This window comes from Danio rerio, chromosome 24, assembly GCF_052040795.2.
Source record: "Danio rerio strain M-AB ecotype USA chromosome 24, GRCz13ab, whole genome shotgun sequence".
NCBI lineage: Eukaryota > Metazoa > Chordata > Actinopteri > Cypriniformes > Danionidae > Danio > Danio rerio.
The window spans coordinates 20,416,239-20,437,338 of record NC_141044.1 but is presented as its reverse complement, the minus strand read 5'-3'; the positions used below and the strand labels follow the sequence as shown (position 1 = coordinate 20,437,338).

The 21,100-nt window shown below is 32.7% G+C and overlaps 1 protein-coding gene across 1 annotated transcript in view; it reads right to left on the bottom strand.

Moving 5' to 3' along the window:
* The window catches only part of pkd1l1 (polycystin 1 like 1, transient receptor potential channel interacting), a 50,129-nt gene that overhangs the window by 846 nt on the left and 28,183 nt on the right, over nt 1-21,100 (bottom strand). The window contains 26 exon segments of the mRNA XM_087309418.1: nt 806-912; nt 1,845-2,000; nt 2,096-2,254; nt 2,527-2,721; nt 2,825-2,959; nt 4,665-4,805; nt 4,917-5,021; nt 6,249-6,483; nt 6,570-6,703; nt 7,391-7,465; nt 7,553-7,676; nt 7,762-7,875; nt 9,005-9,123; nt 9,205-9,378; nt 9,511-9,595; nt 9,708-9,840; nt 10,657-10,813; nt 11,623-11,714; nt 11,787-11,853; nt 13,630-13,749; nt 13,873-14,046; nt 16,665-16,881; nt 18,114-18,220; nt 18,348-18,555; nt 18,644-18,727; nt 20,430-20,625. Of these exon segments, the coding sequence (XP_087165544.1) occupies nt 806-912; nt 1,845-2,000; nt 2,096-2,254; nt 2,527-2,721; nt 2,825-2,959; nt 4,665-4,805; nt 4,917-5,021; nt 6,249-6,483; nt 6,570-6,703; nt 7,391-7,465; nt 7,553-7,676; nt 7,762-7,875; nt 9,005-9,123; nt 9,205-9,378; nt 9,511-9,595; nt 9,708-9,840; nt 10,657-10,813; nt 11,623-11,714; nt 11,787-11,853; nt 13,630-13,749; nt 13,873-14,046; nt 16,665-16,881; nt 18,114-18,220; nt 18,348-18,555; nt 18,644-18,727; nt 20,430-20,625 (3,613 nt within the window).

The window sequence follows — 21,100 nt, the reverse complement described above, 5'->3', positions numbered from 1 at the left end:
CAGAATTATTAGTCGGCCAGAATTTTAGCCCCCTATTTCTGTTTAACGGTGAAAATATTTTTTCAACACATTACTAAACATAATAGTTTTAATAACTCATTTCTAGTAAAAATGGTTGTATTTTATCTTTATTCGCATGTTATTTAAAATGACATGATTCAGATGGCATGGCTTAAATATGAACAGTGTCCTGAGTCGTAGCTGGGCACCGCAGACAGCTGCTGATTTGCAGTGCCGGTGTGCGTACCCTGAAATAAACCTATGTTTACAATTCTAAATTGCATGGTGCTGCACTGGTGTGGCGCATCCGGTGTGTCACCCCCTTTGCGATGGTCTAGCTGCGGACAGTTACCACCCTTTTTGCATCCTTGTTGGAACTCACACTGCTAGCAATCTGCGATTTATGTTAATTTGGCAAGCTGAATGCATTCTTTACTGTACAGGAGACACGAAGGAGATTGATTGACAATGATCTACAGCCAATCAGGACGCAGAACACAATGCACTGTAAAAAAACAAAATAAAACAAGCAAGTCAAATTGCACTAAAAATTTGTGAAATTGCAAGGCTGCAAAAGGTGAACCGCGTTATAGCGAGGGACCACTGTATTGGTATTTTTCTGAACGTCAGGATCCTTGCTGTCAATGGAGGATGATGCAGCTCTCAGATTTCCCCTAAAATATCTCCATTTGTGCTCTGAAAATAAACAAAGGTCCCAGGGAAACGACATGAGGGTGAGTAATTAATATAAAATAAATTTATTTCATTTTTGGATAAACTAACACCTTAATATTGACAAATGTACCTGTGAATGTGTTCCTTGTGTGATAACAATGAGCCATTACTCCCATCCAGGAATTCTTTATGCTTCTTTTTGTGTAGCTGACTAGTCATATAGGTTCCGTCCACACACTATACAAACCAATGAAATACATGTTATGTTGACGTTGTAATTTATCTTTGGCCAATACTATATATTGTATTAGCATACCTGTCAACCCTCCTGTTTTTGCTGGGATTCTCTTGTATTTTACCATTCTATCCTGCTATCACCCCGTTTAATTATGTTCCTGTATTTCTCCCATATTATTAATATTTCTAAGTAAAAGTACCATCAAAGAGCTGTTTTCAAATGTAATATAATTGCAAGAGCTGTTCAAGAGAATTATGCTTTCGCATTATAATGGTTTGAAAGTATGTTAAAATTAATATTAAAACGGCCACATTCACTCCCTTTCCAATAAAGCTATGCGTCAACCATCGCCATTTTGCAACCTCTGAATCAGTCATGTAAATCAGCCTTAACTGTGCTGACTGTTGACAGTCAGTAAAGACACTGTTCCAAGATCAGCTTCTGTACACGTGATTTGAAGAGAAGCGAAAGTGAACACATGGATTTTTTATGTGTTTTTAAACAGACAAATACACTTAATAAAAAGTAAAAATGTCCGTCGTGGCGTGTTTTATTTTAAACACAAATATTTGTTTCTTAAATGAGCATAAACATTAACAAAGTAATCAAATGATTTCATTATAGACCTGTGGACTCTAAAAGGGAGACCTCTGTTATAAAAAAAAAAAAAAAAACAGTTGATCTAAATGAGAAATTTGCTGCTCTTCACTAAATGGATTTGGGAAACTATTTAAACTTTAGTAATTAAACTGGTCTAAATTAATAGATTAAGGAGTTTGGGGTCATATTTTGGCAGTTCTTCTAGGTAGCATTGAGGTTTTTTGGGGGGTTGGGGCATATCCTGTATTTTTACATCCCAATGTTGACAGGAATATATTAGATTAAACAAAAACATAGTAAAAAACACTACAGCTGTACAAGTGAAAGTCACCTCAGAGTCTGAGCCATCATGAACATCAGAAAGTGAGATTGAGAAATTGCTCTGGATCTCAAAGAGATTTTCTTTTGCTGGCAGGTTGTCTGACATGGCGCAGAGATGAAACATCAACTCATCCATTAAATCTTCAAACTCTGCTAAGTAAAAGCTCTGTGGAATAAATAGCAGATTAATCATCCTGTTTTATTTAAAATACACTAACCATTTTTGTGAAATCTTTCCTAATGTTTACAGCGAGTGCTTACATTAGCATGGTCTTGATGATCAGTTGACTTGTGATTGGCCTTCTTAATAGTAAATAAAGCTTTGACATAAGATGTCAGCTCAAAGACAGAAAGTAAATCTTTCCTTTTCTTAGATTTATTTTTTGCTTGTTTCACAAAAATGGCAAGGGTGGCAATTAACTGAGGAAAAAAGAACAGAGTAATTGACATAAGTACAGTTAAATGTAGAGAATAGGTCTCAAACTCGATTCCTGGAGAGCCACAGCTCTGCACAGTTTTGCTCCAACCCTAATCAAACACACCTGATCCAACTAATCAAGATATTCAAGACTACTAGAGACTGTTAAGCAGGTGTGAGTTGGAGCTAAACTTTGCAGAGCTGTGGCCCTCCACGAATTGAGTTTGAGACCATTGATGGAGTGTTCATTTATGTTAGGATATTTCAAACATACCACAGCCTTCACTGGAATCATAGTGAAAAACACAAGTCCCCAAAAAAATGTTGGTGGAACGTGGCTTTGGAGATGAATGTCAATGATGTAAAGGAAACGAGTGAAGAGCAATCTAGTAAGACTTGTAAATGGGACCGAATGAAGGATCAAGTTGCAGAGATCGGAGAGGGCCAGTGCGATAATAACACCTGGTGCCTAAATAGAAATAAAGAAGAGCGATTTAATGGAAGTAGCCTTTGGTTACATCACTGGGGTGATCTGATTTTAACATATTGTGTTATGTAAATCGAGAGGCTACCAGTAACCAAATCAGGTTGGAGAAGATCAGTTTCCAAGTAACCACAGCTGCTGCCACTGTTTTGTTTAGCCGTAGTAAGTGCAGACATTTCAGGAGAAGCAAGTTCACAACAATGCCAAGGAGTGACTGGGAAAGCTGTAAATGATATATGGGTAGTTGAAAAATAGGCAGCTTTTTTGTTACGGCTTTTTTTGTTATATTTGTTATAATTTTTGGAGAAAAAAATTGTTATATTTTGTCTGATGTTTGAGAAAATATAACTATCAGTGACTTTAGCAATTCTTTGACAGTCTTTTAACCAAACTGTTTGTAAAAATGTCCTTTATTATGTGACATAGCAAAAATAAAGAAAAAAAAACTCTTAATAATGTACAGTGTCAGAGAGATTCATCTTCATTGTTGGACACTCCCAGCAAACAATTTTGTGTTTAGTAGACATCTAAATGTTGACAGCTTGGCTAAAACAAGGCTACACTTGGGCTGTCAGTGAAAATCTAACTAACATTTAAGAATAGTCCAAAACTAGACTAGTCATCAAATAGATTAGACAGACTTTACATGTGTAGTTCTTAAACATCTATTAGATTTTCACTGACAGCCCAAATTTAGCCATGTTTTAGCCAAGACAACTGTTTAGACGTCTATTAGACATCTTTCAAAGATAAAAAAAAAATGCTTGCTGGGTAATTATTATTGTTTATTTGATATGTGAATATCATGTTTTTCTCAGTGACTAACAAAAACTTAACAAAACTTAACAATTGTATAGTGGTTCCAATTATTTTTTGACTGTGTTAAATCTTCTTAATTCTGTCTAAATTCTGAGACACAAACTTAACAGGTGCACATCATGGCCTTTTCAGGCGGTTTCAGTTACATGTTCTTGAATGGGGTCCTTCAACCAAATAAAGTGTTTAGTAGAATTGCCCATAGACATGTTTCCCAGTGACAAAAGTTTCTACACTGTAAAAAATTATCTGAACAATTTGTCATGACAGCATGTTTTTTAATTCATTGTAACCTATTAAACTATGTTAATCATGTTCTCACTTAATTTTGTAAGTTATGCAAGCTGTTTTAAGTCAGTTTAACATAATATAGAGAGTCACACCTTGAGAGAGTGACAACATAGGACAGTTTAAAAATATTAGTTAATATTCTACAAATATAAAGAACAGCAGTTCAGAGGGTCATGGAAGACTGTTTATCCATTTTCTGCATTTTAATTAATGACAAGACTAATTATATTCTTATCTTGTTTGACAGTGAAAATGCAACATCACGTCAACAACCCATATGTTCACATGGTATTCATCAGCAAACAGATAATAGCAAATAGCTCTAAATTTAATATGATGAAAGAAAGTCTGATCACATTTGTGATTCACTAGTCTACTTCCAAAATGAAATATAATTTTGATTGAAACATGATCATCATGGTCCAAAGACATTTAAACAATCCAAAATCAGGACAATGTGCTAAAAGATGCTAAAATAAGACAGAAACCCTGTCCCTTAATCATAATCACAATGTTGTGCATTACAGGTCAAATCACATTTACAATTACAATGAGTGACACACCATTGTTTTTGGATATCTAATAAGTTCCAGTGCAAAAATGAACTTTATAAAAGCCTTTTATTTGTTTAGTATCCATTGGGATGGTGAAAAAATTGACAGTGTGAATGTTATATGAGCAAGAACTTAAAGACTAAAAATGCCAAGAGAACAAACTACAGTCTTCACTAATTCACTACAGCATTTTCTCATAGTGGGGTAGTACAATTACACAGTAAAGTTATTATAATTTTTTTTATTATTAAATTGTATTGTCCTTACCTGCTCACAAAAGAAGATTGAACTTAGATCAACAAGTAATTTAAAATCCTCCTTCTTCAGGAAATCAATCACCTCTGTTTTTAGCTGAAGTTTGTACATAGAACAAATATAAAGCAAGAGACTGCAGATGATAACCGTCACCTGTGTAAAACAAAGCATTAAAATAATGTAAAATACAGATTAAAGGTAGTATAGAAATCAATTATTAACTAATAGTATAATATTTAGAGTGTTATTAGTGTCTAATGTTACCTCTAGCCAGCTCCAAAGACTTCTCCAGTAAACCATGCACCCTCTTTGAGTCATAATATATATTTGCCAATACATATGAAACAGGATGAATACAAGGAAAAGATGCTATAAATAAAAATATGCAGAGGGGGGACTGTTAAAAAATATTCACAATAAAATAAATTCACATATTTATATACATAAATAAATTAGTAAAAATCTGGTTCATTACTTTTTCCAAGTATCATTATTATTAAGCATTATGTAATCTGTGTTATAATTACAATCATTATAATATAATATAATATAATATAATATAATATAATATAATATAATATAATATAATATAATATAATATAATATAATATAATATAATATAATATAATATAATATAATATAATATAATATAATATAATCATTCATTTATTCATTTTCTTTTCGGCTTAGTCCCTTTATTAATCCGGGGTCGCCACAGAGAAATGAACCGCCAACTTATCCAGCAAGTTTTTACACAGCTGATGCCCTTCCAGCCGCAACCCATCTCTGGGAAACATCCACACACACATTCACACCCACACTCATACACTACGGACAATTTAGCCTACCCAATTCACCTGTACCACATGTCTTTGGACTGTGGGGGAAACCGGAGCACCCGGAGGAAACCCACGCGAATGCAGGGAGAAAATGCAAACTCCACACAGAAACGCCAACTAAGCCGAGGCTCGAACCAGCGTCCCAGCGACCTTCTTGCTGTGAGGTGACAGCACTACCTACTGCGTCACTGCTTCCCATAATATAATATAATATAATATAATATAATATAATATAATATAATATAATATAATATAATATAATATAATATAATATAATATAATATAATATAATATAATATAATATAATATAATTACACTTTATTTTAAAGAGATCTAAAATTGAAACATTATACACCCTCAAGTGGTTCTAAACCTTTATGTGTTTCTCTCTTCTGCATAAAAAAAAAAAACATTTTGAAGAAAGACAGACTCCATTGGAAAAACAACAGGTTCTTCAAAACATCTTCGTTTGTGTTTAACAGAAGAAAGGAGCTCAAACAGGTTTGTAACAGTTAAAGGATGAGTAAATGACTGACTAAATGTTACTGTTTAAAACAAAAACAACTATACTGAAGGTGACAAAAATAATAAATAGATATCCAATACTCTATATTTAACAAAATACTAAAATATTTTTGAAGCTCAAATGACCTTTGGAGATCTTTTTTGAAGTTCTTAAATGGAGTATACTTTAAAGAGAGTGTATTTTATTGCGCACATTAAAAAGCTAATTTGTTGATTCTAATAAGATACTCACCTCACAGATCATAACACTGTAGTCGAGGGCTGTTGGGAAATAGTAGAGTCTAGTGGACTGTACACTTGCTGAGGGCAACAGAGCTCCTGTAGATGTTTTCTCTACTAGGATAGTGACTGATGTGAAGAGGTTACTGGGCCCGTTGTACAGGACAAACTGGAGAATCACAATTTGGGTGAATGGAGTCATCCAGCCAGTCTCCAAAAGCCTTTTAACAGACGTAAATGCGTTCAACCTATTTAGGCAATACAACAGATATTATGCAATCAAATTATATATAACAAACAATCTTCACATGTAACATAATTAATTAGCAGGTACCTTGTTTTTCCCAGACTCACATACACTCTTTCTCCCTTGTAACATCCAAGTTTACCACAAAATGGAGCAAGTTTCTTTGTCGCAGACTGGTTATCAAAGCAATTATTTTTGTCGTTGCTCAACAAATTCAAGATCTGTTCAAAAAGAGAAAAAAAGTTTTGAATAATGAACTCACATGTTTACCAAAGCTGCTTATTTATTTGAGCAAAAGTACAATAAACGCAGTAATTTGTTAAAATATTATTGAAATATTTGTTATAGATATGGTGTCTTTATCCTTCTCAAATCATTATAAAATTTGGCTGCTAGATTTGGTTTTTCCTTAGTTATTATAAGTTGTTATCGGAGCTCAGTTACTAGCAATGCTCTTTTTACAATCGTAAATAGTATAGTGAATACAGCTTAACTGTTTTACATTTTTTAAACCAATATTTTTATTAGGATTCTTTGATAAATTGAAACAAAAACACAAGTTAAACAGAAACACACTTTTATAAATTATTAAATAACTTCACAATCACATCTGGTTCATTTAAAGCAATCTTGCTGAATTAAAAGTAAATGTTCATAAAATATGAAACAGCAAACCATTTAGAAAAATGGTTCCCAAGCAAGAAATCAGCACATTACAATTATTTTGGAAGAAATGTGTGACATAAACACTTGGTTAATATAATAAAGGCAATCAATTATTCATTAATAAAGCTTCACTAAACATAAACATCAATCTTAGTTAGTCCAGAAGATGTCCAATGTATCTGTTTTGTTGTCACATGAAAGCATTTATTCTTTCCCCCTGTGAAACAGTGATGGTGAAATACCTGGCATGAGGAGTTATGTGTGCTCTTGATCTTTGTAATGACTGGACTTCCAATAAGAGAGAAAGCAGCTCCTGTCTGTTAAAGCAACACACATAGTAAACAGTATTTCCACTTTATTGTGTTTTAAATACTAACAGATGTCAAATATATCATTAAATGTACATCATGTTCTTGTCTTTCATCCTGGTTGTCAGCATTATTGTACAGTTTCTCCAGCAAAGAGGTTGTTGTCCAGTTCCACCAATCATCATGTTTTTGGATGGAGTGAAATGAATTTTGCAGGCTTCTGTTAATATGAAACAATTGTTAACACTTGCAGTAATTAAATATTTTCAAGTTTTGTGTTAATTGGGATTGTCTCTTGTACATACTTTGTGAAATGAGTTTTGATAGCCTGGTTCAAACGGTACTTTGAATCACTGTCAGACTTTCCATAGGCCACAAATATAATCATAGACAGCATGATGAGGTGTAGGATCAAATCCCTGTTGAAAAAAAAAGTCATTCTGAGTGCCAAAGATACATACTAGACAATTATATTTAAAAATATATTAAAATTCACTCCTAAAGGGTGATGATTGGGACAACAAAATTGACATTTATTTGTGTGCCTGTGAATGATTTTTTAGACTAAAAACGATTGGATTTTCAGATATTTATTTAGTTTTTTCATTCATAGTACTGATTTTCATATGTTTTATTAAAGTGCAAGTGAATTCAAAATGTACAACATTTATTCTGCTAGAGCACATTGTTATTCTTTAGATGAACAATTAATCTGAACAAGTTAGTTTACTGAAAAAAAACCGGTTTGCTTTGGTAATCTTCAATCAAAGTCTGACCATCTGATATCTCATTTGTAGTAGTGGTTCTTCTCTGAGGACATCAGTTTGACAGCTTCAATCATAATAGTTTTATATACGTCCCTTTTTATGCTATGAGATTATGCTAAAAGCAAGCCCTTTCTTCCACTTAATATTCTGTTTCAGTTGGAAATACATCAGCATACCGAAATAAAAGTCTCAGCAACTTCCAGTTCATGCAGTTATGGTTATTTATTACTAATCAATTAAAGACAATTATTTTTTTTAGCTTGTATAAACATAAAAAGACACTCAAAAAACATGGAAAGCAGCAATATTATTTTCTGCAGAACTACACCAAATGCTGTTTTTACTAAGACCAAGACTATGAACATTATGAGAAAATTAGCAGATTTGCTTTTTACATTTTTTGCCTTTTGATTATAGACTACAATGTTTAATCCATGCTGGCTAATGCACTTCAACAATACATCATGATAAAGGTCAGTAGGCAGTTTGATAATAACATATTCAACCTATAAACAGCTTTACTTTTGTTTACTATCACTTTTTGACCTTATTTTGCACTTTGGTGGATGCATACAGTATATTGTAGGAGACCTCCAAAACAAAAACAGAAACAGAAAAATATGGCCACTTTAATGTCTGTGTGTAATCAAAAGTTTATCCACTGAAATATGTGCAAAAGAAAGCCTTGCCTCCCACTCAGTATTCTGTTTCAGTTGGGTGAAATAAAAGAAACATCTGGTTTACACAGACTTTGAGAGTAAATCTGATCAAAAAGTAATACCTTGTAGTTTTATATAAGAGTGTTTGTTTCTTGATCTGGCCTCTCACAAGCTTCAAATCTTTTGAATTTGGTGGACGCACTAAGCGCAGAAATCTGGCTCTCTGACGGTCAGCAAGCACCTGCTCAACATAGTTACAAAGGCATTATAATCATAATTATATCTACAATTCCTTTGTAAAGATGTATCAATGCATATTTACCTTTTCAAAATGTGTGCTTCTCTCTGTGAACTGCTGGCATTTACTACCCAAGACATCAGATTTTTGGCCCCTGTGTCCCAATAACTCAAAGACAGGCTCTGTTACACTCAGACTGTGGAACCAGTCAGATCTTTTTCGATGTTTTAGAGAAACTGTGATTGCAGTTATAAGAATCTGTAACAGGATGTACAATTATCAGGATTTGATTTATATTGATCATTAAAAGCTCCAGTGATGAGATTGTTGGTCAAATATTAGAATAAAACCATATACAGCTATTCTCAGTGAGGGATCAAGATGATTTACCATCGCTGGATGCAAAACAAAACCACCGCAGATGAGAGAAAAGAAGACAGAATGAGCCCACAGTTGAGTCTCTGTTTTGTTAAACCTGGAGTGTATAAAATTTAAATTAATTTGCATATGTTTGGGAAACAAATATTGTGCACAAAGACACAATATTCAAGTCTCAACAAAGCATCTTACTAACAAATATCACCCACTTTACTCCGAGACTACCCGTGATGGTAACACATGTAAGAGAGAGGGACACGCAGAGGGTCCAGCCCAGATAACGACACCAGGCGCCAAGACTTTGAATTTTTCCATCACAAAACTGCTGGTTCTTCAAGACCTCTGAAAGTGACAATTAAAAGTTTTATTACCATTAGGGTGTTTTATTTTATTTTGTTTTATTTTATTTTATTTTATTTTATTTTATTTTATTTTATTTTATTTTATTTTATTTCATTTCATTTTATTTTATTTTATTTTATTTTATTTTATTTTTTTATTAATTATTTATTTTATATATTTATTTATTTGTTTTATTTTGTTTTATTTAGTTCATTCATTCATTCGTTCATTGTTTTATTTTATTTTATTTAGTTTTATTTTATTATATTTTTTGTATTTATTTTAATGTCTCATGATACTTTAGAATCATCATTCGGATAAGCTGATTTTGTGCTCAATAAATATTTTGCATTATTATTTTCATTGTTTATCACAATTAAAACAGTTATTTTGTTTAAGTTTGAAGACAAAGATATCACATTTTTCATGATTATTTGATTATCTAAAGGTTTAAAAGAACAACAATTACATTATTTATTTATTAATAAATAGTTTTGTAGCAATTTGTATCTCAATACCAAGTTTAAAAAAATGTAATAATTAAAATTAAATAAAAAGTTATCTTTTCCCAGAGATGGTTGCGGCTGGAAGGGCATTCGCTGCGTAAAAAATGTGCTGGGTAAGTTGATGGTTCATTCCGCTGTGGTGACCCCGGATTATAAAGGGACTTAGCCGAAAAAGAAAATGAATGAATGAATGAATGAATGAAAAATGTTATCTTATAATTATATTTAAAGAGAAAAAACATACTTGCTATAAACATGATTATATATTTTTTTAAACTATCACATTCATTTTATCTCATGAATTACAAACCTGCTGAGAAGTGTGATTTGCAACTAGACTTTTTCCATTTGCCTTTGCCATGTGATCTCTTATTGACATCAGAAATGTAGTCATCCACAATCTCTAAGATGGTGTCCGGGTCATCTTGCAGTTTTGACGCAGACACTGAATCTGAGGTTATGCAGTCCTGCGGGAAACACACAACAAAATGTCTTTAAGGTATAGTTCACCTAAAAATTAACATTCTGTCATCACCTTCTCTCTTTTCACTAGTCAAAAACCTGTTTGAGGTTATTTATTTCCTGTTCAACACAAAAAAAGGCATTTTGAAAAATCTTAGAAATCAGTAACCACTGAATTACATATTTGTTTTTTCTATGGGTGTTGTTTCTTACATTATTCAAAATATCTTCTTTTGTGTTCAACAGATAAAAAGAAACTCATAAAAGTTAGGAAACAATTGAGAGTGAATAAATACAGTAATTAAATTTTTTTGAGGGAATTCCTTTAGTAAAGTAGACTAAAATTATTTAAACATAAATCATAAAAATATATGGAGTAAATCTAGGGCCATATATACTTTAAAAAAATACTATAGACAAGGAGGCGGAGTCAACTTGAGCGTTTAGGCAAGCCCTCTGTTGACTAAAAAGCAAATCAAAATAAGCATTGCAATTGACTGAAGGTTTTGTAAAGGCAGTGCTATGAAAACTTTTTGCAAATATATATAGTCTTTTTTTAAATTACAAATTTTTATTTATTTATTTATTTATTTTGTACTGCTTGCTGATTTGCAGTTCTTTTTTTTTTGTTAACAAATTTTTTATTTCTCAAAAATGTATTTTCTCTTTGCAATTTTTAGAAATTTGCATTTATTTATTTATTTTTTGTTGTTGTTGCTCAATACTTTCATTTTTGTTTGCAAAACTATTTTATTTTGCATTTATACAGCCCTATATTGACTCCATAATACACCATTTCACCTCTACATTATACCTTATATTCTTTTTTACATGAGCATGAAACTGAATTCCAGGACAGACACGATTCAGATGCACGATTATTCATAAGAAATGCATCGTGGTGCTCTGTAAAAAAGAACCAAAATTATTTTCAATAACACAGGATGAGAACTAAAGGTAAATGATATAAAAGCATACCTTCTACAGAGCAGACATCAGACACTTTGAGTTTATACTGCTCTCCAGACACACTACTGGACTTGGTCTAAAATGAAATCAAGGAAAATCAATAGTATAAACACTACCCTTTACTTATATTGGCATTCTTGGTAAATATATGACCCTGTGGCAGAAAACCAGTCAAAAGTGTCTTCTAATTTTTATTTGAGATTTGTACTTTATCTGAAAATTTAACAGGTTAGGTTGGGTTACATTATTTATACCCAAAGGTAGATTTGGTTTGCAGTTAAGAGTCCCTATTTCCACACAAAAAAAAACTCACATAGTGACAATAACAACTGGACATGAAGACACTCTCTTCCAAATTAATAAAATAAACTATAAAATAAAACAAAAAAGAATAAGGGTGTCACGGTGGCACATTGGGTAGCATGATCACCTCATAGCAAGAAGGTTGCTGGTTCGAGCTCCAGCTGGGTCAGTTGGCATTTCTGTGTGGAGTTTGCATGTTCTCCCCGTGTTCACTTGGGTTTCTTCAAGGTGCTCCGATTTCCCTCACAGTCTAAAGACATGCGGTACAGGTGAATTAAATAAACTAAATTGGCTATAGTGTATGAATGCAAGTGTGCATGGGTGTTTCCCAGTGTTGGGTTGCGGCTGGAAGGGTATCTGCTACGTAAAACATATGCTGGATAAGTTGGCGGTTCATTCCGCTGTGGCGATCCCTGATTAATAAAGGGGCTAAGCTGAAGGAAAATGAATGAATGAATAAAGAATAAAAATAATAATAATAATAATCTCTTAAAGTGTCCACCCCGCCCCCCAAATAAATGTTTAAAACAATTAATAAAATGTAAAAAATACAGTGTATAAAGTATACATAAGTCAGAAATACCTCTGCATTAGTCTATGCCTTATTTGAGTGTCTAATGTTAGGTATGGAAAAAGATAGAAGTAAAATGTCTTTATTCTTTAACCTTTTGATATTTCGCTCAAAATAATACCAAAAGAAAAACATCTCAGCATTGCTGAGAACAAACAACTACAAGCACAGAACACTATGAGAACACAAAGTTGTTAAATATATGTGTGAATTTGGGAAGTATGGTAAAATGTAAAAAAAAACTGATAAACATTTCTAAATCACGGCAAAAGAGTACATGTGCTTGTCTTTATCACCAATAGGAGGTTCAAGAAGCCAAAAAAATCCCCAAGAACCACAGCAGGAAGCATTTTTGGGTCATTGATATAAAAAAAATTATATTTTTTCATTCATTCACTCATTTTCCTTCGGTTTAGTCCCTTTATTCATCAGGGGTCGCCACAGCGGAATAAACCCCCAACTTATCCAGCATATTTTACAGAGTTGATGCCCTTCCATCTACTGGGAAACATCAATACACAGTCATTCACACTCATACACTACGGCCAATTTAGCTTATGCAAAATCCAGAGGAAACCCACGCGAACATGGGGAGAACATACAAACTCCAGACAGAAATGCCAACTGACCCAGTCAAGACTTGTACCAGAGACCTTCATGCTGTGAGGCGACAGTGCAAACCACTGAACCACCGTGTCAATGATTTTTTGTAACTTTTTTTAAGCTTATAGGCTCTAGTCTTCGACAGGTAGTTGGGGGGTTTTTTTTGTTAATATTCTGAGCAAGAGATTAAGCAATAAATACATTTTTGTCACCTCCTTCTTGCTCATATTTACCGACGGTACCAATATTATGGAGGAAAGAACAAAAAAGACCTAAATCATACATCACATATACTAATAGTCTAAATGAATGCATCCAGTAGCTCCAATATGTAACTCTGTGGCAGACCGTTTCAGGCAGTCTGGGATTTCTGACCTTGCTGACACGAAACACCAGAGACACCAAACCCCCCGCTGGCATCACAGCCAGAGCACTGCACACGCCTGTTAACATGCTGACCGCCGGAACATCAATGAGTCCTGTCTCTGCAAAACACTGCCCAGTGGTGCACAGTGGAAAACAAAAGATATGATTCAATAAGGTGAAAACGAATCAAACAACATCACACACATGTTGACGCAGTGTTTGTTGACATGTATTGATTTCTGTGTTGAACACCTGTTCTTCCAAAAGATTTATGAGCAGCGTGTTGACACACATGTAGCCCTGCAGGAGCAGCAGACACACACTCAAACGCTGGGTGTGTGTGTGAGAGCTGGAAGATGGACGGCTGTACACGGAAAACCATGGGTGAAAGTCCTCCAGATATTCTGTCAGCTTCAAATATAGAAGCTTTTGCAAACACAAACACACACACAAAATACAGTTTGTTGAGAAGCTTTAGCAAATACACACACACACTCAACAAAACGTGATTGTTGATCATATATTCAATATATATAGCATTCTAGAATATATTTAAAAAAATGAATGGAAAATTAATAAGACTTTAGTTTTATTGCTGCATTTCGTACATTTTTTCTTTACATTTTTAAGTAAATGATAATAATACCAATAATAAAGTTGCATTTAATTGGAAAATACAGTAAAACAATTACTGTTATAATAGTAATTGTAAATACTATTACAATTATATTGTATATTTTAATTTATTTTAAATTGTAGTTATACCTGTGATATGGGAGAGCAGGGACAAAAGTAACGTGGGACGAAAGTAACAAAAAATGTATTTTCTCAAAGCCCTGAAAACATTTGCTTTCCAGTCTATAACAGCACATTTAGCATGCAACTCTTGATAGAGCTGCCAAAAATCACTTGATTTCGGGACCGTGTCCCACGTTTTGGTCTGAACTTCAGTTTTAAGTGGAAAAACTAAATGATTGTAGCAGTTATTATCTTTCTCATTATTACAAATTGTGTTTCTCTTTTCATACATCACGGTAATGATCAATCTACATGTTATTTAGTGCAATAACACATCCTTAAGTTTGCATTGTCTAGGTTTTTTAGTTTAAATCTATTTTAAAGGGCAAGGCTTCCTGCAGGGACAAAAGTAACCCTGTTATTTATGTCTCACTCCTAATAGCCGAACCTTATTTTTCACTTCCACATTAGAGTTTTCAGTTTTTCGATTTATATGTATTATAACATTATTGCATTTTGCATTACATTGTTAAACATTGTAAAAAATTGTAACACATTGCATTGTCTGATTGCTTTTGAAACATTTGATGGAGCTGAAATTTAAAATGAAAATGCAGTTTAATCTTTTTTTTTTTTTTGCACAAAAAAAGGACAAAATATGGTTGTAGTTAACATCAACAGTATACTTAAAATAAACAAGATTGGAAAGTAATTCCCGGTTTTAAAAAATATCCATACACCAGACACTTGAAAATATAACAAAACACAACCCGACAAAAAAAGGTCATTAAAATCTATTTTTTATTACTTATAATTAGATAAGCTTAATTCAGATACTGACAAAATTAGGAAAGAGTGGAAGAAGGAGCTTAATACAGACATATCAGATAAGTCATGGGAAGATTATCTTTCCAAAATTCATGATTGTTCTATCAACCTGAGACACAAACTGATTCAGTTTAAAGTTATCCACAGACTTCATTTTTCAAAAGTAAAATTACATAAACATTTTTTTTAAATGTATCCTTGTTGTGAAATAAATGTAAACACTTTGAAGGTACATTGACTCACTGATTCTGGTCATACCATAAAATTAGTTCAATTTGGCAGGACGATTTTAATTGTATACCTGAAGTATATGATTGATCTGTCATCAAAGCCAAAATTTGGCATTTTGGAGACACCTCAGAAATAGGATAAATATATATCACAGACAGTATCTTTGTGTATGATATTAGCAAAGAAAATAGTTGTACAAAATTGGAAGTCAGATTACGTGCCTGTCTTTGAAACCTGGAGTAGGAGCTTAGGTTATGTGTTGCCCATGGAAGAAATGCGATATGGGATGGCAAACAAACTAAACAGATTTTTTAAAATCAGGAACCCAATTATGTTTTATATCAGTAATGCTGACTTGTAACTCTTTATAGGTGGGATTGGTTTGGCATATGTAGAGTTGTAGAGCTTACAGATTTCTTTGTATTATTTATTTTTTATATTTAATTAAAATTTTTCTCACTTATGCTTTCTGGATGATACTGTATTATGTTGTGTCCGACTGTCTGTGTACTGTGAAATGGTCTTTGTTCTTTTTTCTTTTTGCTTGTTCTGTGTATGTTATTGTCTATTTTCTCATGCTAAAAACAATAAAAATATAAAACAAATTAAAATAAACAAGATTAAGCAAGTAAACTTAGCAAATATTGTTGTGCTACTTTTGTCCGTAACAGGGTAAAAAGTATCAGTGCACAATTTATGTTTAAAATGAAATTATTTTGAGGCTGCTCTACATTTGATAGACCCCCCTTATGAGTTAGTAACCACAGCACAAATATATTTCTGTCTAAAACATTTTCTTTCAAAAATAGGTTTTTATAAAAGCTTTTGTCCCCGCTCTCCCCTACCAGTTGATAAAAATAACATCTTAACACCAGTTGATTAAAATAACATTAGCAACAGCCATTTTTGTTCTTATACTGTAAATGTTTAACTTGGTTCACCAGCTGCCTTGAAAATGTGAGTCAACTCAACTTATTATTTTTCAACTTAAGATGTTGAGTTTCACAATATGTTATATGTTTAACTAAAACTCAACATCTTAAGTTGAAACACAGAATCTCTCTAAGTTAAGTTGACTCACATTTTCAAGGCAAGAAGTTTTGGAAGTTTAACAAAGTGAAATGTTTTACAGATGAATGGAGTGACTGCTTTTTCCAACATTCTTCATTCAGAGTTGTTTTGCGTTCAACAGAAATTAAGACTGAATTTTCATTATTGGGTGTACTATCCCTTTAGCTGTACATCACCTGTTTAAATGTTAATCCCCCTTCTGAAGCAACCAGGTTCCTCTCCACTCTTCCATCTCCCTCATCAACTGCAAGCCAACACTGGCCAAGAAAGAACCAGCAGGAGCCCTGCACCAGGTCTTTTACCACCACATGGCTTAAATACCAGCTGGGAGATGAACCTCCATTATCATGCCAGAGGTGCACCTTCCACACTTGACCTAGACTCTCTGGAGAGCTGAATAATACAGGATAAATCATGGCATATTAGACAAAGTTACAGTGCTCAGCATATATTTGTACACCCCTCACAAATATCTTTTAAATTCAGATTTTCAATAGGAAGATATACAATATCATATTTGTGCATATAGATTAGATTAGTCAGTACTGAAGCCAAATTTGAGCTTATCTAACAAAATAACTTGCGATAATGGTCCAAAAACTAGTAAACCCAAATTTATATGTTATAAAAAAAATCTAATAGAAATTTAAAAAATTAGGAAAATCAAGAGAAGCAAAAAAAATGACATTTGTTTTTAAAATTTTGAAGTTTGTATATTTGTATATTGTATATTTAGCTTGAATTTAATTGTATTATCTTTCAATTTCTAAATATTATTTTAATACATATATCTGTTTAATAAATCTGCTTTGGTTAAATGCACCAAAATACACTGCCTATATTCACTGAGAAATGAAAACAAATATTTATTTTCAAAATGGTGTGTACTCAATTATGCTGAGCACTGTATATTGGAGCTTTATTTTCTTTCTTCTGTTGAAAACTAAAGAAAATGAAAGATAAAATGTTGGGATGCAGCTCTCATTGACTTCAACATATTTTTTTGTTCCCTTTATGGATGTCAATGGCTGGTGGTTTCCAAAATTCTTGAGGGTATCTTGTTTTGTGTTCAACAGAAGAAAGAAACTCAAGCAGGTTTGAATTGGAACAATTTGAGATAAACAAATGATGACAGAATTTTCAGTTTTGGGTAACCTGTTCCTTTAAACCAGAGACGTCCAAACTAGGGTCTGTAGGCCAAAGTTGGCCCATTCTAACCTTTGATTTGGCCCACCATCCCATTTGAGAAGAGATGGAGAATGATAGGGTGGTGGTTGGAGTGAATATCTTCATCATTTTTAATTTAATGTAACCATTTGTTAGTTTTGTAAGCAAAGGCAGGTGGCAGCTTAGTGTATTCACTCCATAGTGTCATTAATGGCATTGTTTATGTTTTTACTGTAATGAATTCATTATACTTTTATTCAAATATACTGCATTAGTTATAAAAATACTCATGGAAACTTTGGTGTAATATAGTTTGGTATATTCACGCTCAGCCTACAGCTCTCAATCAGGATTGGTTTTTGGTCCTTCATAAGAAAACGTTTGGGCAACCCTAAACAGTTTAATTGATGGTTGACTGTAATGTATCAAAACACTAAATGTGCAAAACGAGCTTTTACCTGAGAATAAAAGTATTCCTTGAGTTGTTTGTGAAGAGTCTGGAGTCAGAGCTGCTGACTTCCCTGGTCTGGGAGACACCTTCATCTCCATGCAGGACAATGTAAACCTGACAATAACAAATGCAGAGACAACAGTCTACTGTTACATCTAATGCATGCAACTCACAATTCGAATTAACGTAGCATTCAATAATGATCTCTAATTTCACATTCAATCTCATTGCTTGTCTTTACCTTTGCTGTCATCCTGGTTCTTGATCTAAAGCCTGTGTCAATGGTGACAGCATAGAGAAAGCGGTCTGATGGATTGTTTTCTGGTAGCAAGAACGAGCCGGTAGTTTTCTGTAAGGAAACATCAGCTTTCCTACAGATGACCGACGCCATGATATGGAGAGCCAGGAATATTACTGCCAAAATGACTGGGATGTAGTTGGGTTTGGAGCTGCAGGACAGGAGGAGAATAACTGTAAGCATGAGGTAAAAAGCAACCGTTTTCAGATCTGATCAATTTGAAGATGTTGCAGGTGTACTGGATAAACTGTGAAACATCTGCAGAGCTGTAGTTGTTAGTGATGGACTCATGTGATACTGCAAATGATGCCAGGTGGTTGCAACTGAAAAAAAAGAACATGCATATATTTTTTATTTATACTGCTGTTTGTTCAAACTACCTGTTTAAAATGAGCTAAAACAACCCGTCTTGTAATTTCTTTGGCCGATTTATTTGTTTTATGTTCAGTCCACTTAAATTTGTAAACCATTAAGTTAACTTAAGTGTTTTGTGTTGGGACAACATGAAGGAATCGTGCTGGTCCAACTACCTGGTTAGGGGATTTGTAGTTCCCAGCATGCTTTGTGTGGGGTTAAATTAAGAGGGTAATGTTGTAAATAAAAGATATCTTAGGGGTTTAAAGTTAATAGAAAGACTTGTTAGAGTTTAATCTTTATTTTAGTTTGAAGATTTAGAAGATTTTCATGTAATGCTTTGAGGTTTGAGATTACAGTACCACCTTGCAAAAAAATAATGACTGCAAAATTGTTGCAAACAAGTTATGTGTTGAATTTAAACAAACAAATTAAATTTAGTAATGGTCAACTTAATTTGTTTGTTTAAATTCAGCACAAATATATTGTTTACAAACACTTAAATTAATTTAGTAAATCCAAGAAATCATAAATCTTTTTTCAGTGCATCAATGCTTTGGATGTTGGCACAGTAATTAGCAAAAAATGCAGATAGTTACTTTGCTCAGAGAGCAATAAATGTCCTAAAATTAGTTTTGAGATCAGTCTCAATCGACTGTACATGCAACTTGTGAAAAATGGCTCTTTTAGTTAATTAAGGGTAACTTCAAATAAAATGACGAGACTTTGAAATGTACGACACAAAATAGACATACATGAAATTATCAGATCTTTGAGTTTAAGTTAAATAAAAATACAAATGTATTTAAACTTTTGTTTGATAAAAATCATGTTGGACCAACTCAATTGCAGTTAATTGTATAAACCGTTTTTTTAGTTGGTGCTAATCAAATTTATTGGAAGGAAATCCTGCCCTCAGTTAAATTGAGTTCATCCAATGGGTTATTTTTTAATTGCATGAATAGGATCAAGTTTACCTAAAAATTAAAAGCCTGTTGTCATTTACATTTGTTGATCCAAACATATTTAAATGCTGTTCTTCTGTTGAACACAAAAGACAATACAATATTTTGAGGATGTTTTAAAGCAGTAGCTCTTGACTTAAGAAGTATTTTTTTCCTACATGCAAAAAAAATACTTTTGCTGTTTGTTCAAACTACTTACTCAACCAAATTGTTAAGTTATTATTATTATTTTTATTTATTTTTTTGGAGGAACATTTAACTGTTTTATTTTTAATCAATGTTCCAAATTTTGTACAAATTATTAAGCTAACTTAATAGATTTGTGTTGGTACAACATGAAGGAATTGTGTGAAACCCTGCAATTCTTCTTCAAAATATCTTCTTTTGTTTTAACATTAAAAAACATACACTACTGAAACCATCGAGAGAGAGAGAGCAAATGCCAAGTAAACAATTTTGAGTGAACTATGCTTTAAATTCATCGTGCTAAACCATACTGTCCTGCAATGGTAGAGTAATTGACATTCAAAACAATATATTCATTCAATTATTACTTGCATTAATTATCCATTCAAATAAATTAATATCAAATATACTTGCAAACCTATATGAAGGCATGATTTCATAACGCCACACATTTTTAATACATGAAACTGTTATGTCTAACCACTAGGTGGAGCATTTATTGTACAATTCGATTGCGTACCTGCAGTAAATCTTGTCTGGATAAACAGCAGCAAGAGGAAAACAACCATCGGGCTTCCACTGTCGCACACCATCCCAGGACAGGCACTCAACAGACTCAATGCGCACTGTGTAGTTCACAGCTCTGGTGATGTACTTGTTGCTTGGGCTTTTATTGTAGTCTGCTTTGAGAAGCATCAGGTAAACAGTCCCAGTAGCTGGAAATTAACAAAACAATGTTGGTTGTTTGTGATTTGTATATTGTATATAGAAATACATCCAAATACATTACATATTTGTAATGAAATTGGTTAAAAATAAATAAATGTGCAGAAAATAATATCTATTCAGTTTTTTTACAAAATCTATTTCAATATTGAATAATATATAAATGCTTAGATGATTTGTACACAATACAGTGTAATGTCTTTTAGTGGATGTCATATATGAGTATGTTTATCAGCTTCTAATTAAATTTGCATTGTAAAGCTTAAATGAAATTAGTATTTTTAGTTTTTCAGCTCTTATACTCTCAAAATCATTCTGCATAATTAAGCATATTATTATTATTATTATTATTAATTATTATTATTATTATATTATATTATATTATATTATATTATATTATATTATATTATATTATATTATATTATATTATATTATATTATATTATATTATATCATATTATTCTTT